Source organism: Phascolarctos cinereus, unplaced genomic scaffold (assembly GCF_003287225.1).
Source record: "Phascolarctos cinereus isolate Bilbo 61053 unplaced genomic scaffold, phaCin_HiC Scaffold_726;HRSCAF=1367, whole genome shotgun sequence".
Taxonomy (NCBI): domain Eukaryota; kingdom Metazoa; phylum Chordata; class Mammalia; order Diprotodontia; family Phascolarctidae; genus Phascolarctos; species Phascolarctos cinereus.
In genome coordinates, this window is record NW_027556098.1 from 326882785 (window position 1) to 326901147 (window position 18363).

The 18363-nt window shown below is 40.8% G+C and overlaps 1 protein-coding gene across 3 annotated transcripts in view; it reads left to right on the top strand.

Annotated features, from left to right (window-relative positions):
• ANKRD42 (ankyrin repeat domain 42) overlaps nucleotides 1–18363 on the top strand; it is a 75987-nt gene that overhangs the window by 3626 nt on the left and 53998 nt on the right. The window contains exons 2-3 of one of the 3 annotated variants that reach the window (XM_020993706.2): nucleotides 3698–3861; nucleotides 12405–12512. The exons of 1 other annotated variant lie outside the window; for it this stretch is intronic. In XM_020993706.2, the coding sequence (XP_020849365.1) occupies nucleotides 3698–3861; nucleotides 12405–12512 (272 nt within the window). Of the gene's footprint in view, nucleotides 1–3697; nucleotides 3862–6588; nucleotides 6804–12404; nucleotides 12513–18363 lie in introns of those variants that run through there. One more of the 3 variants, XM_020993709.2, reaches the window with a different exon arrangement.

Below are 18363 nucleotides of genomic sequence, written 5' to 3' on the forward strand. Positions count from 1 at the left end.
CTAGAGAAGAGAATGTAAAGGAAACAAGGGTGATCAACTGTTGCTGTAGAGAGATCAAAAAGAACGAAGATTAAGAAAAGGGCATTAGATTTGGAAGTTATCATTAGTAACTTTAGAGAGAGATGTAAGGTTGGAAGCCAGACTGTAGAGAGGTAAGAAGAAAGTAAGAGGAAAGGAAGTGAAGGTGTCAACAACATTTTGTGATTTTTCTCCAGCACCATTCAGCTTCAAGTGAGTAGGACTCAAGGTCCTGAATAGTGAGAGTAATCCAGGGTTCAGGTTTGATAGGGCAAGATTGGTGATAGGAAAAGGGGTCAAAGGACTTAAGAGTTGAGGACAATATAGAACTGAATGGGTTCACCAAGGGATCCAGATAGAGAAGGACAAGAGTATAGCCAGTTCAGGAGTGATAGCCTGGGAAAGAAGTGAGGGTTGGAGGGATTGGACATTATGGAGGCTGAAAAATGGGGTTGGGGTTGTGAGGCAGAGTGAAAGATGGAATGGCAACAGACAAGGGAGTTTCAGAGTTCGTGGACATGGAAGAGGTACATTTGTGGGTGAAAGCAAGATCAAGGATATGACTGTCTCTGTGTGGACCCAGGAGGACAGAGTATGGGTATTTGAGGGAGTATCAGTATGTATGTTGAAGTTTCCTACTGTTAGGACAAGAGTTGTGGGGGAGAGAAGATTGTGACCCAAACACTAAACATTTACAAAGGAAACTAGAGGATTATCCTAGCAGAATTTCAATGTGGTAGTAGATATGGATTGACTGAACCTCAGAGGAAGAGAGGTTCCCAAATGATGACAGAGGAAGAAACTGGAAGAAGCAATAGGAAACAAGGAACATTCCACCAGTGATTGGGGGGAGTGAAACAATGCTGGAGAGGGTAGCCATTGAGGCTGTCTTCAGTAGGGAGCCTGGTCTCATTGAAAGTCAGAAGATGAAAGAAATGGGAAGGGAAAAGATTGACGATGAAGCATGTTAGTTACCCATGGAGTAGGCACATTGACTTAACAAACTACTGAAATCCAAGTATGTGTGAAATACTTTGCTATTAAACAAAGCAGAGGCCAGATAAGATGTGTTCCTTGGCTTCAAAGAGCTTACCCTGTGTAGTATGAACACTTATTACTTGTTTAAATTATATCTGTCCTTTAAAGCCTCTAGTTCCACCTTTTTTATGAAGACTCATGGACCTAAAAAACTGAGGCATACAGAGGCCAAATAAGTCACTTTTCAGTACCTTCATCAACTTAGTAGTGGAGCCAGGTCTAGAGCCCTCATTTCCATACTGCCCGGTTGAATGCTCTTTCCGTTATACTAGTTATGGCCGATTACCCTTGACAAGGCATTCTTAGAGATAAGAGAATTAGTTGAGCCACTGAATCTGGGATGTGTAGTTACCACTCTGCTCCCCCCAGACACTGGAGCAGCACAATAGCAAAATCATAGATTCATGCAAATACTCACACCCCTTGTCCTTCCGGTCATTTCTCCCAGGGACTGATGACAAACCATGTGCATGTTTGTGGAGACTGAAGGGTTAGCTACCTTGGCATCTCAGACTCCTGCATCTCTAAAGGCTTTCATGAGTTCCATCTAATTCCTCCTCCTTGCCTTTTCCCAGTAGGTCTCTGCACACTTCTGGACCAGTGTGTTAAATAAACATTTCCTTCATTACCCCAGAAATACAGAGTTCTCAAGGAACCTAGAATGAAGTTTGGTAGGCAAGTTATTGTTGTTCAGTCATGCACAGCTCTTCATGATCCCGTTTTGGAGTTTTGTTGGCAAGGATGCTGGAGTAGTTACAGATGAAGAACAGAGGCAAATGGAGTTAAAGTGATTTGTCCAAGGTCACACAGCTAGGAAATGTTTGAAGCCATATTTGAACTCAGAAAGATTAGTCTTCCTGAAGTTGAGGCCCAGGATTCTATCCACTGAGTCACCTAGCTGCCCCGTAGGAAAGATATGGGCATAAATAAACTAAACTACAAAGTTGACTCTGCCAAGTAACAAATTAATGGTATAGCTTTTGTCTTCCCCCAAAGATTTTAAGCTCCTTGAGGACAGTTACCATGTTACATATTTTTCTTTCTTTCTTTCTCTTTTTTTACATCTTTTTCTTGTAACCTGACATCTAGTGTAATGAAAGGTCACTTAGAAGATCCTTCATAAATATCTGTTGTGTTCTCCTTTGCCTAACTTGACATCCTTAATGAGTGTTTTCTTCTCAATAAGTTCTCATCATTTGGTTGCTATTTACATACCTCTACACTCAGTTCATCTGGTGCACAAAGCAGTTTGAAATAATTTGCAATGTGATATACCACACAGCTGATGTATAGTATATTAGATGATACAATATGAAGATAATAATGGTTAATTTATAGATATATTACTATAATTTGATATTATCCTCTTATTCTCCCATACTCTCAGAAAAAGTAGCTTGGGAGCACTGAAAGCTTAAAAAACACCCGAAATCGGAGTTAGGAGTGATTCATTCATTCATTCATTCAGTAAACTTTAAGTACCTACTGTGTGCCATGCAGTGTGCTAAATACTAGGGAATACAAAAGGGTGCAAAAGACAGTCTCTGCCCTCAAGGAACTTATGATCTAATAGGGGAGACAATATGCAAACAAAAATATACAAAGCAAGCTATCTATAGGATAAGTAGGAGATAATTAAAAGAGGGAAGGCACAGGAATTAAAGGTGTTGGGGAAGGCTTCCTGTAGAAGGTGTCATTTTAATTGGGACTTAAAGGAAACCAGAGGTGGAGGAGGGAGAACATTTCAGGCATGGGAACAACCAGAGAAAATACCCAGAGCTGAGAGATGAGTGTCTTGTTCATGAAATAGCCAGGAAGCTAGTGTCACTAGATCAAAGGGTACATGTCAGAGAGTAAGGAGTTCAAATCCTTCCTCTGATACTTAGAAGCTCTGGGAGCCTGGGCAAGTTCTTTTACCTCTCTGAGTATTAGTTTACTTATTGGTAAAGTAGAGAAAATAATTCCTGTAATACCTACCACCTCATAGGGTAGTTATGAGGATCAGATGAGGTCAGCTATGTAAACCTGTAAACCCTACAGAATCACATAAGCCCAGCTTAGGGCATCATCTAATCTAACTCTTACCCAAAACTATTACAATGTTCCTGACTTTTAAGTAGTTATCCTGTCTCCTTATGACAGGTACATCAACCTCCCCTTGATGTAGTAATAGTTATTGAAAGAGAAAATTTAAATAAAATTCATGTTAAGTGCTTGCATCAGATTCTGGCTACTTGCAATTTTGGTATCACTAATGAAATAGTAGGAGATAGCATAGCATAGTAGATACAAAGCCAACCTTGGAGTTAGGAAAACCTGGGATCAAATCCTGCCAGCTGTGTGACCCCTAGCCCTTTTCTGTACTCTGAGCAATTCTCTGAGATAGAATAGTTGCCAATTTTCATTAGTTGAGGGAATTTCCATACCACAGAGTTTCCTACACTGATGAGATCACTTATATCCAACCAAGAAATGAAATGCATTTCAGTAATTCTCATCCTATAATAGGTTAATTTTTGTGGACAGTGATTTAAAAAACAAGTAATTTTGCACAGTTTTTTTTCCCTCTGTACATTTAAATCATTGATGTATTCTGTAAACTATAATATTCTGTAATCTTTTAAACTTCATGATATTTCAGATGTAAGGAAGAAGGTGCACTTTGTTAGTATACATGATGCAGTAAAAGCTGGTGATGTGAAACAGCTAGCGGAAATTGTAGAGAGTGGAATCAACATTAATGATGTTGATGTCCTCCATAAATTTACCCCTTTACATTGGGCAGCACATTTTGGAAGTTTGGAGGTAAGAAGCTTTAAAAATTCTTAAACTTATTAAAAGTAAATGATCTAATTATGGAATTTTAGCAACATCATGTCTTCAGTTGAAATTATTTTTTTGGACCGAACCTGTGATTTCATTGGTATAAGAAGCTTCTTTTTAACTCATGATGGAAAATGCTATTCATGTGTAGAAAAAGAACTATGGAGTCTGAATGCAGACTGAAGCATTACTGTTTTATCATTTTTGTTGCTTTTTCTTTCTCATGGTTTTCCCCTTTTGTTCTGATCCTTCTTTCAAAACATGACTAATGTGGAAATATGTTTAATATTATTGTACATGTATAGTGCATATCGGATTGCTTGCTGTCTTGGGGATAGGGAGAGGGAGAAAAAAAATTTGGAACTCAAAATCTTATAAAAATAAATGTTGAAAAAACCCAACAACTTCTTTTTACCAGCAGAGCTGTATCCTGTTTGCAGTTTATAGTCTTGGGATAGTTGCTTAGAGCATTGAAATGTCAAATGAATGACCTAAATATTTGCAATTTACAAAGTTTAAAATAAGTATTTGCATCTGAATTGAGTAAAAATAGGATAATTTGGTATGTCTTTGATTTTGATCTTGGCCTTCTGCTTATTTTTTCCCTTGTTATCCATAAAATACTTCATTTTTCATATTTAACATTATTTAATATTATCTCCTCTGGTTCTTCTGAGCTAGCATATGTTCTAAAAGAAAAGACAGCTAAAAGTACTTTAAGATTTCTTTAGGTCTGGTCATGTAATTCTACTGCTTTAAAGGAATTCATGATGAGGGAACTCCTTCTACAAATTCAGATCAACAACTGCTTGGAAACTTAGCCTCAGAAAGAGTAGCTTGCAAGCTCTTAAAGCTTAAGTCATTTACTCAAAGTCATACAGCTAGCTAGTGTCAGAAACATGAAGACCTTGTACCCAGGTCTCCTGACTCCAAGGTCAGCTCTCTATCCATTGTGTCGTGCTGCTTCTTGCCTAAGGTTTATAAACTAACTCACATAAAGTTATACTTTTTAATAAGATGGAAAAATAGTTGACTAACAGTTTTGGACTTTGAGGATATATTTTGGCAATTAAGTAGTACTCTGCCAGTCTTCTACACCTTATACCCCACCACTTAATGATACGAGGCTTCAGGCTGTTTCATGAACAAGACACTCTGGGCATTTTCACAGGCAGTCCTCCATTCAGGGAATATTCTCCCTCCTCATCTCCACCTCTTGGCTCTCAAGAAGCTTCTGTAAAGGCTAGTTCAATCCTGGACTAATCAAGCCTGGATTATTCAGTTCAGCTTTGTTGTCTTTTAGGGAAAAAATAAGCCTAACTCATGTTGGGGGTGGGGGGAGGTGAGACTCCTAGTTTGTATAAGTATCAATTACATACCATCCCATCATGGCAAGGTCCTAAGGATTCTATCATTTCAATTTAACTTCTATTGGACAATCCTGGCATAGGCAGTGCTAAGAGAAAAGGAAAAAAAAATGATTAGCCTCTTTCCTTGAGGAAATCACCATAAAGAAAAAGAAGAAAAATATAATGGAAGACAAAAGCCAGAAAATCTAGGCTTTTCTTCCCCCGCTTTGGAAGGATCAAATATCAGATCTGAGTAATCTGGTCCATGTGGTGAGTGATACCAAAACTTTTCAATTCAGAGTTGATCTCCTGGTCCAGGGTGGTGATAATAAGCCAGAGAATCCCCAGGGACATCAGGGACATTGCACAAATGATGACATGTTAGGCACAGTCATAGATTGTTTGTCATGAATCTAGATCATCTGTAGTAAAGTGGATAAGGCATCATAAGCTTCTTGTATGTAACCTGTCCCAGGATCTAAGTTCGTACCAATACTTTTCCTGTACAATCACCCACTCAGTTGGCCACAGGAACCCCATTAGGGGGATGGTTCCAAATCTTTTCCCCTTTAGAAGCTTCTACTGAAGTGATTTCGCTTTTTTCTGCAGGGCCTGGGTAAGGACTGTCTCTTATCTTCTTCCAGGGACTCAGGTTTACCTTCAAGTTGTCTTAGGGATATCCTTTCTTCTGTATAATTTCACAGTCATCATTGGTAGGCATAGAGTTTCACCTCCCTTATGTCATTAGAAAGTAGGGCACCTCCCAAAAATTCCATCCTATGGTATACTATAGCCTTTATGGGAAGGAGTGGTTCAAACCATCTCCTGAGAAAGAGACATGCCAACTAGAGGGAACTGAGCTGTTTTCCCAGAGTGTATGGACCCACTGAGGCAGCAGGATCATTGAGGTCCAGGTGACTCCATGCAGGTAGTGGAACAAGGAAGGACCTGACAAGATCAGGTGGAACTATGTCCTTATCAAAGAAGTTATCCTGGAGGTTATAATCAAGAAATCATTGAACTGGAGAATCCTCCTCCTTTCTGGAGTAATGTTAATTTGTTGAGAATGTGGCTTGTGGGAGATGGGACAACTAACTATGATAGTCAGGGGCTGAATGATACAGCTGTTGTTTGAGAAGGCCATTCCAGCATCTAACAATGTCAGCTGTCTGAGGTAAAAGGAGTGGAAAACCCAACAGATGGGATGTCGTGGGCCTAATTGTGGCTCTTCTTCAGGTCTTTGGGGCAGGAGGCCTATACTGAAAAAGGATCTATCCTGTGAGGGCTTGCTACCTTAGGGGCAGCCTTAACCAGGGGTAAGAGCTTTTGTTGTCCCATCCCGTTCTTTCTAGTTTCCTAACCACTTGGCCACACACATGACCATTGCCCAGGAATCATTATAGATATAGATTTTATCGGCACCATCCCTCAAGGCAAGCCAGCCTGGCTGAAGCAGCAGGGCACCCCGATGGAGAGACAAGAGGCTGTACTTACCAGGCCAGTCAAATCACCACCATCTTTCCTCAGATCCTGATGGAGTCAGGCCATACTCTGAGCCCAACAGCCTGGGGAATAGTAAGTAGTTCTTTAAACCCACTGTCTACAGTCATTATCCTGGATGGTAACCCCTGTGGAGATGTGATCTGGTCACTGTTTCTGGAGGTGCTACAGCCACAGCCACTGAAGACCCAAATAAGAACATTCTTGTCCCAAGTCCTTGGTACTTTCTTTTTTTTTTTCTTTTTGGTGAGGCAGTCGGGGTTAAGTGACTTGCTCAGGGTCACACAGCTAGTAAGTGTCAAGTGTCTGAGACCGAATTTGAACTCGAGTCCTCCTGACTCCAAGACTGTTCTATCTACTGCACCACCTACCTGCCCCTTGGCACTTTCAAATAGTTCAAAATCAGAAACTGATATGATTTTATTTGTGGAGATGACATTAAAGGAGAGGCATTACCATCTGCTTTGCTGCTATACCTTAAGGACCGTGGGATTTCATCTGATTGCTTTCTGAAACCTTCCATATATCGTCTCCCTTATTAGAATGTGAGCTCCGTGAGAGGAGGGACCATCTGACTTTTCTATTTGTATTCCCAGCACAGGGCTTTTCATATAGTTAGTACTTAATAAATCATTAATTAATTAATTAGTTCAAGGCCCTCTCACATGCCAACTCTGCAGCCTGCAGCTCAGTCTTCTGGGAGGAATTGCCAGGACCCACATCCCTCAGAGTAGTCTCTGTTACCAAATTATTTGGTGCTGAAGTCCAATTTTGTGTAATTCTCATAATGAGTAGAACTGTCAGCTAACCAGGTAGAAAGGAGAAGAGAGGGGTAGGGAATGAGCATTTATATAGCACCTACTATGTACTAGGCACTATGCTAAGCACTTCATATTTATCTCATTTGATCCTCATACCAGCCTTATGATGTAGGTGCTATTATTATCATCCTCATCTTATAGTTGAGGAAACTGAGACAAACAGAGGGTAAGTGACTTGCCCAGGATCATGCAGCTAGCTAGTAAGTATCAAGCCAGACATGAGCTCAGGTCTTCCTGACACCAGGCTCTGTCTACTACACCACCCAGCGGCATCAAAATTATTCTTCAGGATTTAGGTCCTCATAGGCAGGGTCTATTGGGCCAGCAGAAAAGGCAGGGTGTTTGGGGCTTAGACGAATTGCAACATGTTTGTGAAGGACATTAGTATTCAAGGGGCCCAGACAGACTTAATCTTAAATGTACCATTTCCACTTAACAGTAAGAGCCTTTTGTGTCATCCCTATCTTTTTAGAGGGTTCATATTGCTCACTGTGCTCATGATGCACAATGCTGGGTGAAGAGTGATGGAATGACCTCGTGTCATCTGCTCAGTAGCAATTAGGACCCAGGAGCAAGAAAGCAAGTGAATTTCAAAAATGATGTAGTGAGTGACTGCTTTTGGAAGCTTGTGGTTCCAGAAACCTAATGTTTACTTGGTCTGGCTACCCTAGAAGCCTGTCAAAAGCTCCATTTTTCCTGATCTTTGTGGATAGAGACCTCCAAAAACATATGCACCACAGAGGTATAAGCAATCAGTGAGATAGACTAGTGGGTAGCCTACTTTAGGTCTTTCAAGGCTTTAACCTGTCCAAGACCCCACTCAAAAGAAGCAGACTCTGGGTGACTTTTCTTTCTTGAAGTTGCATTTAAAAAGTTTTAATTAGTGAAGAAAGAAGGTCTATTTTGAAACTATGCTCTATATACAAAGAAAGAGGAAATTAAATTTTTTCTGCACATTTACATTACGTTACAAACGCAAGTACATGAATGTATTATTAGCACAGTAATGGTATTTTATATAAACATGCACAATTATTTTATGTCTCTATATGTGGAGAACTGTGGATTAATTGTAATTTTGAATGTGTATTTTATAGTCAACATGACGTAATGAATTGGGAGCTGGCCTCGAAACAATGAAGAACTAGATTCAAGTCTCTAGGTGACTTTTTCAATGGGGGCCATCAAGATATGCAAGAGGGGACAATGTTCATTGTTCAGAATTAGAAAGTCCATTAAGCTTCTAGGCTTCCTTTTTAGATTTTGAGGAAGCCTTTTTCAGTAACTTAGAACTCTGTCTGGAATTATCCGGGTTTTTCCCATCCCCTATATTTCCCCAAAATTTGACCCGGATTTTCTGGGGTTAATTTCCTCCCCATTGTCCCTCATGAGCCTTTATCCAATCCAGGGTCTAAGCTACTGTGGCCTCATCAGGCTGGGTCAACATTACATTGTCATTGTAGTGGTTTACCTCAGGGCCTTTGAGAAATAAAGTCTTTTTTAGATCTCTGCCCGCAAGACAATGGCAGTATGAAGTTGACTTTAGGTAGCTCTGGGAAGTACAGGGAAGGTTCACTGAACTCCTTTCTAGGTGAAAGTGAATTGGTCCTGACTAGTCTTAGTCACAGAAATAGAGAAAAAAAGCATTGACAAAGTTGGTAAACCCATACTACTCACCTGTAGGTCTGGGATACCTAGCCCACCACATAGATGAGGTCAGGAACAGCTGTGGTGATGGGCATGATGAATTTGTTCAGCCAGGTACCATCTGCCTCTTTTGTTGCCATGTGGAGTTGTAAGGGGAGTTGGTATGGCCTCTTTCATCACCACCATTAAAGAGGAAATATCTTCCATTGTTCTGTTCCCTCCAGGGACCTCATATTGTTTGATTGTGACTATATGAGATGAATCAGGCAACTTCAAGGGTTTCTGTTTGACCAACCTATTCATAGTGACCAGTATAGTGTATGCTGAAAGGACTCATACTGGTGCCCTCCTCCGCAAGCTCGTAATGTCCGTTTCCACAGTACACTCTCTGATTAGCCACCACTGTGACCTACCCATAATGTCTTTCACTTCCACTTGAGCAAGGTGATCTCCCTGAATCTCCTTCTGAAAATCAGGGCGCTTCTTTGTGTCCATGTGTAGTCCCCTGGTATTAGAGTAATTTGGCTACTTTGTCCAATAGCCTTTCTATACTTGAGGTTTCCTTCCCCCTCCCACACACAGCTCAGGCATATGGCTTCTAGTCCCCTTGAGATTCTGTAACTAGGATGATCTAAGCCTTGGTGGAACCTTGGCCTTGACATTGGCCTACATGGAGTCTTCCCCGCAGTCCCTTAAGTTAGGCTACAAAGGCGTGAGTGGCTCAGAACTACCAAGTAGACAGGGAACCTTAGGGGATGCCTTAAACATGAATGTGGCTGAGGGGTCTTTTTGTTCATGAAAACAAACCCCAAAATCTGAAATAATTTTAGAAAGAAATTTATTAAGTCCTTTGGTAGAGGAGAACAAGCTGGAAAGGAGGTATGGCTCCCTCTTGTCCAGGCTCTAGAAGGTTTACATTGTTATAGAATTTAGACAAGGGTACCCACATACTAATCCCACATATGCAGTTAAGCAATTTTGCCAAGAGAGAAGCTTTGAAAGCAAGGTAGATTGAAGTGGATATGAGTAAATGTAAATATTCAATAAAATTTAGGCGAAGCCAAAACATAAGCTTGGTTGGACCCAAAACCAAGACTGGGTGTGGAGACCCAAAAGAAGAATGTTTTGGGTGGATCTAGGACCTGGGGGAACTCAAAATTCCTTGTACCTGTGTCTTCAGCATTCCTAGAGAATTAGTGAGGTTGGGGCATCATTCTGGGTTTAAATAATCTGTAATCATATAAAGTTGGATTTAAACAGTATAATGATAATTTTTCCAAACAATATAATGATAAATAATAATTCACAGACTTTGCTGTCCCTGTCCCAGATGTCATCAAACAATTTTATTAACATCCCCATAGGCTGCTGATCAATTGCTTTTTCAACTCCATTTTTCAGAAGCCAAATTCAAAGCTCCATGTAGAAGAAGATGTCATTCCCACTGGGAGGGAAATGGATATAGGGCCACCTTCCACCATCCTTGGATCAGCTATTTTCACTCGCATCAGTATTTTCCCTGATGGCAACTGCTGTCCCAATTTTCCATTCCAATTTCACCAGTTGTTGTGTCTATTTCTGTGTGAGTGTGTGTTAAGGAAGACTCAAAGCTAAATCCTAATGCCATTCAGGTATGGGTTCGCTCAGAAGGCTGGATTTAATTGCTCCTGAATCAGGCTGATCATAGGGTGTATAGACCTTGGTGGTGGTGAGGTGTCGCATAGATCAAATCTATCAAACTTATTCCCTTTAGGAACTTTATTTTCTGCCTGGCAGATCCCTATGGGGAATCAGTTGCAACAGGAATTCAAGTTTGTGAGGCCAGTCCCAATCTCAGTCACCTAAAAAGGGACAAAGGGAAGTTCTGACCTGGAGCCTTTGATTGATTTAGATGCTTTTGTCACAGTGAGTCCTCAGAGAGCTCCTCAAGCCAATGGAACTCTGCTGCAGAAAAAGTTTCTACATTGGCTTCATTATGCCACAGTCTCAGGAGCCATTGCACCAATGACTCATCAGGTTTCTATTTGATCTTCTCTTTCAACCTCCTCGGTTTCAGTTGGTAAATCTGGCTGGCACCCTGATCCCTTAGTGGAAGCAATCACATTCTGGGGTATTTAGGGTAAGACTTTTAGCAAATATGTACAGTCTAGCTTGCATTCTTACATTAGCCATGTCCAAAAAAAATATGTCTCAGTTTATACCCTGAGTCAATCATCTCTGTCTGGAGATGGGTAACATGCTTTATCATGAAATCCTTATGTTGGTCATTGTGTTGATCGGAATTCTTAAGTATTTCAAGTTATTTGTATCCATTTTTCTCCTAGTTCCAGCAGTACTTTTAAATGGACAAACTGGAGATAGCAAGTGTGGTGACTATGAATGCATAGTCTATCATTATAAAAATAAGTGACAGTTACTTAGAGCAGAGGTGTTATATAACTGCTTAGCCCAACTGAAGCTGACCCAGATTAAAATATAATTTGGAAATATTAAGCAAAATAAATAAAAATATAATAAAACAAATGTTTATCTGTGGTTTTCTAAGTCAGTATGCAGCCTATAGGGATCCTTATGCAGGTTAGTGGCCGTTTGCTATTTGAGTTTGACATGACTGATTTAGAGCAATCAATAATAATTTTATAAGAAACTAAATAAAATCTACAAGTGATACATTTACTACATTTAAATAAGCTTGTAGAGTTGAAATGTGGTCTGTGTTAAACTTTTTCATTTCCTCATTGGGGTGTGGAGGACAACCTGGGTTCTGGAAAATTATATTGGTGGAATGCATACTGTGGTAGGCCCTATGAGTTGGAAAGTCTTACCAGTACGACTAAGTACGCCAACTGTGTTTGTCATCTGTCATCTTAGCTAAGCTCAGAGAGGTTTATCATTGGAGGGTTGGCCACAAGAAGATGAATGTTTTTGGCCATGTTAGCTCATGAAGTTTGCTAAGGTGTAGAGGACTGCAATCTCTCTTATAGAGCAATACCCATACAGATGAAATCACACGTCTTTTGAAATTTTGAAATAACATGAAAAGCAAGGGTTTGGGAGCAGCATGAAAGATTTTGTGAATCAGATAATGAGGATACGTATCCATAAAACTGTACCAAGTGGTGAATCTTTGATATGTTGTTACTGAGTTCCATTAGAATAATCTGTGTGATATAATTGCATTTTAACCTTTTCATCCTCTTTAATTTAGTGTCTTCATTGGTTGCTGTGGCATGGGGCTGATATTACGAGTGTAACCCCAGGGGGTTGGACAGCAGCTCACATTGCTGCAATCAGGGGTCAAGATGCTTGTATACAGGTAAAGAGAAATTCTTGTTAAATGGATTTTTTACAATATTAATGAACCTGCTCACTTGAGTGGGATCTTATTGGAATGTTTTTGTTATTCTCATTGTTTTATTCTAAAGGTGGTGGTTCTTGAGATTTCATTATTTAGTGGTTCTTGTTATCAACTCTTCATTTATTGAACTTGATGTGAAACACAGGACCTAACTTTTGTGGTGTATTTTGGCAAATGCCAGAAGCCCATGCTTGTTTACTAAAAAATCTCTATGTCGTGGCTTGTCACTGAATCCTAAACTACTATCCTTATGTAGCAAGACTCTGGACTTGCTCTCCCAGAATAGAGCTGCCTACAGCTCCCCCTAGGGTTCTTGGGACACTCCTGAAGGGTCAGAGAAAACTTTCTTTAATGCTGTCCGCTGGAAGCCCCCATTCTATTGTGTTTTCTCCACTGGTTACTGCCAGTGGTTAAGACCTGGTTTCATTTAACTAATTAATGTCAGTTAGCTTTTACAGAAGAATATTTAGGTATCCTTGCTCAAATAGAGCAAGAACAGAAGCATAAACATTTTTCCCCAGTATGTGGGAGCACACCATCTGCTCTACCACCTTAGGTCCTCAGGAGAGTGGGCTCAGACTTAATGCAGCATGGACTTAATTAACATGGAAAGTTTACTTTCAGCTGTGGCACAGCTATTGGATGAGTCTGCTTTCAGCTGCTGACAGGCTTAATCAGGCAGGTTCTTTGGTACTTTGTTCCTCCAACTCTTGGACCTCTGGTAGTTTGCCGTGCTGATCTTTTGAAGCTCACAGGTCATAGCAATTGCCACTCTTCCTTCGGCTGAAAGCAAGAAAGGATGGATACAGCAGGGACTTGCCCCCTTGACTTCCTGTTGACTCCAGGGGAGAGAGCTAAAGTGGTGATTTTATGATGATGTGTATTAATAGCTTCTATTTATAAGCTCCTTAAGACCATAGAGAAAAGTATCCACAGAGACTCTGTGGGCTGCTCAGACCTCTGATGCCTTAGGCAAATTCTCAGCCTCTAATAGGAAGAGGTAGGACGGAGGTGTGGACCAAAAGGAAGATATAGTCCACAGGGTTGCCTAGTAGGCAGAAAAAGGTGTGGTCTCAGAGCAATCATTAGCCACTCCCCAAAATTTCTATGACAGGAGGGAGAGCAAGGAGTACTCAGCCAAACTTTGCTCCATTGCAACACTTGCTGTTTACAGTTGTTCATTTGATTAATTTGTGTCTCACTCTTTGTGACCCCTTTTGGGGTTTTCTTTTCTTACTTATTTTTAGTTTTCAACATTTGCTTCCCAGTCTCTCCCCTTCCCCCCACCCCAAGATGGCATGCATTCTGAATACCCCTTCCCCTAATCTGTTCTTCCTTCTATCACCCTCCCCTTCTCTTATCCCTTTTGCCTTCTGTTTTCCTGTAGGGCAGGAGAGATTTCTACACCCTGTTGCCTGTATCTTATTTCCCAGTTTCATGTAAAAATGGTTTTTAACATTTGTTTTTAAGACTTTGGGTTCCAAATTCTCTCCCTTCCTCCCTCCCCACCCACCCTCACTGAAAAGACAAGCAAGTTGATACAGATTATCCATGTGTAGTCATGCAAAACGCTTCCATACTAGTCATGTTGTGAAAAACTAACTATATTTCCCTTCATCCTATCCCACCCCCCATTTATTCTATTCTCTCTTTTGATCCTGTCCTTCCTCAGAAGTATTTGCTTCTGATTACCTCCTCCCCCAATCTGCCCTCCCTTCTATCATCCCCCCCTCTCTTATGCCCTTTCCCTCTATTTTCCTGTGGGGTAAGATAGATTTCTATATCCAGTTGAGTATGTATGTTATTTCCTCTTTAAACCAAATCTGATGAGAGTAAGATTCACTCATTCCCTCTCACCTCCCCTCACTTCCCCTCCACTTTAAAAGCTTTTTCTTGCCTGTTTTGCATGAGATAATTTACCCCATTCTACCTCTCCCTTTCTCCTTCTCCTAGTATAATCCTCTCTCACCCCTCAATTTTCTTTTTTAGATATCATTCCTTCATATTCAACTCACCCTGTGTTCCTGGTCTATATGTATGTATGTGTGTGTGTGTGTGTGTGTGTGTGTGTGTGTGTGTGTGTGTGTGTGTATACCCTCCTACTACCCTAATAATGAGAAAGGTCTCATAAGTTACAAATATCATCTTCCCATGTAGGAATATAAACAGTTCAACTTTAATAAGTTCTTTATGATTTCTCTTTCCTGTTTACCTTTTCATGCTTCTCTTGAGTCTTGTATTTGAAAGTCAATTTTTCTATTTAGCTCTGGCTTCTCAAGAATGCATTAAATTCTTTTATATCGTTGAATATCAATTTCCTCCCCTCATTGATTACACTCAGTTTTGCTGGGTAGGTAGGTGATTCTTGGTTTTAATCCTAGTTCCTTTGACCTCCTGAATATCATATTCCAACCCCCCCCATTCCTTAATGTGGAAGCTGCTAAATCTTACGTTATCCTGATTGTGTTTCTATAATACTTGAATTGTTTCTTTCTGCTGCTTGCAATATTTTCTCCTTGACCTGGGAACTCTGGAATTTGGCTGTAATATTCCTTTTGGGATCTTTTACAGGAGGTGATCAGTGGATCCTTTTAGTTTCTATTTTACTCTCTGGCTCATGAATATCAGGGTAGTTTCCCTTAATAATTTCATGAAAGATAATGTCTATGCTCTTTTTTTGATCATGGCTTTCAGGTAGTCCAATAATTTTTAAGTTATCTCTCCTGAATCTATTTTCCAAGTCAGTTTTTTTTTCCAATGAGATATTTCACATTTGTCTTCTATTTTTTCATTCTTTTGGTTTTGTTTTATAATTTCTTGATTTCTCATAGAGTCATTAGCTTGCATTTGCTCCATTTTAATTTTTAAGGAATTATTTTCTTCAGTGAGCTTTTGGACCTCCTTTTCCATTTGGCCAATTCTGCTTTTGAAGGCATTCTTCTCTTCATTGGCTTTTTGGATCTCTTTTGCCACTTGGGTTAGGCTATTTTTTAAGGCATTAATTTCTTCAGTATTTTTTTGGGTCTCCTTCAGCAAGCTGTTGACTTGTTTTTCGTGATTTTCTTGCATCACTCTCATTTCTCTTCCCAGTTTTTCCTCTACTTCTTAAAATCCTTTTTGAGCTCTTCCACAGCCTAGGACCAATTCATACTTTTCTTGGAGGCTTTGGATGGAGGAGTTTTGACTTTGTTGTCTTTTTCTGGTTGTATGTTTTGACCTTTTTTTGTCACCAGAGTAAGATTCTGTAGTCTGAGGTTTGTTTCTTTTTTGCACTGTTTGCTTATGTTCCCAGCCAATTACTTGACTTTTAAACTCTTTGTTAAGGTAGGGCTCTGCTTCCAATGTGGAGGGTGTATTGTCCCAAATTTTAGGGGTTTTGTGCATTTGTTTTCAGAGATACTTCTAGGGACCTGTAAATTTTCAGTTCTTTCAAGGTGGTATGATTGGGGCAGCTAGATGGCGCAGTGGATAGAGCACCGGCCCTGGATTCAGGAGGACCTAAATTCAAATCCGGCCTCAGACACATAACACATACTAGCTGTGTGACCCTGGGCAAGTCACTTAACCCCATTGCCTAGCCAAAAGAAAAAAACAAAACAAAACAAAACAAGGTGGTATGATCAAAGGAGAGGTGTTTACTCCTTTCCTGGCCTGTGCTCTGGTCTGTGAGTGACCGCAAGCACTCTACTCTTTCCTGCCTTTGAACTGTGAGGAGGCTTCCCTCTTCACCACCACCATGAGCTCCATCAAGCCAGTGCTTCTCCTCTAAGACTGTGTCCCAGATCCAAGCAGGAGCAAAGCAAGAGAATCCTGCCTCACCACCAGCGAAAAGATCCCTGCAATCCCCCTCTGATCAGCTCCAGAAGCAGCCACTGCCCCAGGGCTGCACCAGGACTGGGGCCAGACCACATTCCTCTCTCACGCAGGTCTGACAGACCTTTCCTACTGACCTTCTAAGTTCTCTTTGGCATTTGTGGATTGAGAAGTCTGGAAACTGCTACAACTGCTAGTGATTCAGTCCTGAGACATGCTCCAGGTTTGCTGAGGCCTGGTCTTTGCCTGTGAGGCCTACGCTAAACTATGCTCCTCTCCTAACCTGTCCCAACAGACCTTTTCCATCAACCATCCAGGTGGTCTTGGGCTGGAAATTTGTTTGACTCTGTCTTTTTATAGGTTCTGCTCCTCTAGAATTTGTTTAGAGCCATATTTTACAAGTATTTGGGGGGGGGTTTGAGGAAGAGCTAAAGCAAGTCACTGCTCTTAGTCCACCTTCTTGGCTCTGCCCCCCCCCCCCCTTCTTGGCAAAGATATTGGAGTGGTTTGCCATTTCCTTTTCCATCACATTTTACAGATGAGGAAACCTGAGGCAAACAGGGTTAAATGACTTGTCCAGGGTCACACAGCTAGTAAATATCTGAACAACTTGGGTCTTCCTGACTCCCGACTCTGCACTCTTATCTACTGCACTACCTATTTGCCCTAATTGCTGATTTTAATTAGATTATTACTTTGGGTTAAGGAATTTGTGTCTCTGTTTCACTTCAGCTAACATTTACTATTTATCTTCTGTGTGAAAGGCACTGTACAAGGTTGTGGTCAAGGTAACACATTAATACATGAGGTAGCTATAACCTAATATAGGGCATCTATCCATTTATTTAACATGTATTCATTGAGAACCTAGATGTGCATGTGACAAGTTAAGTAACAGTACAGGCAATATATGGTCAAATGCAAATTGAGTGAGTTGTATAAATAATAAATGTTGTTCGGTGATACAGTTCAACAGGCTTGCCTATAATCCTAGAAAGGTGAAAAGAACCTCAGATATTATCCAGTCCAACTACCAAAGTGTGAACCTTGTGTATGACATTCTTGAGGAGCAGATGGTTATGTTAAGGTTCAGGGGTGCTGGGATCCCAAAATATCAAGAGGAAGAGATGTAGGTCCTGCCCAAATTAATTCACCCCAAGCCTTCTTTCAGCCAAAGACAAGGTTTATTAAAGATCGGCCATATTGGCTATACTCTTAAGGAATCTGAACATCTGTGACATTTGTAATGACAAATGGGCTTGAGCAAGTCTCAGTCATTGACTAGACTCTTAAGGAATCTGAGCATTCATATTGCTAATGCAAGTGGGCCAGATTTTAAAGAACTTGAGCATCGGCTAATTTCTTAAGGAATCTGAGCACTTTAATGGAGGCCAGATGGACCTTATGTACAGAAAGACTGTAGGAGGGATCTAGGAGTGGACAAGTAGCTTGTGGAGACTGGAGGAGGGGTCTGGGAGAAGGGGTATCTTGATGGAAGTGGTCTATAAACTGGGGTGACTGGAGGAGGGGTCTAGGGAAGATTCTGATGGGAGTGACTGGGAGGTAGAATGAGGTCTAGATAGGATCAAGGGTGGGAAGTGTCTGGGGGCCAGCTGGAGGTAACAGATAATAGAGGGCTGGGTTAGGTTAAGGGTAACAGAGAATTGGGAGACTGGGTATAGGGGGTAATGAAAGGCCAGTTGATAGGATTATAGCCTCAGGATACGCTGGAGACTTCCTTGAGCTAGGGGGAGAGTTCAAGGAGAATCCAACACGGAGTTTTCTAGGGCCTGTAGACAGATGGGACCCAAATTCTTTTTGGGGTAAGGAGCAAAAGTCTCGGCTTGGGCCCATACCCTGTCAGTTCCCTTCCACTTGAATAGTCAAGTGATGGAGACGTTACTACTCCCTGATTTTCTTATCTTCCCAGACTTTCAGTTTTCTCTTCTCTAAAATCAGTACTATACTACTTGCTTTAGCTGCTATGACGGCTTAT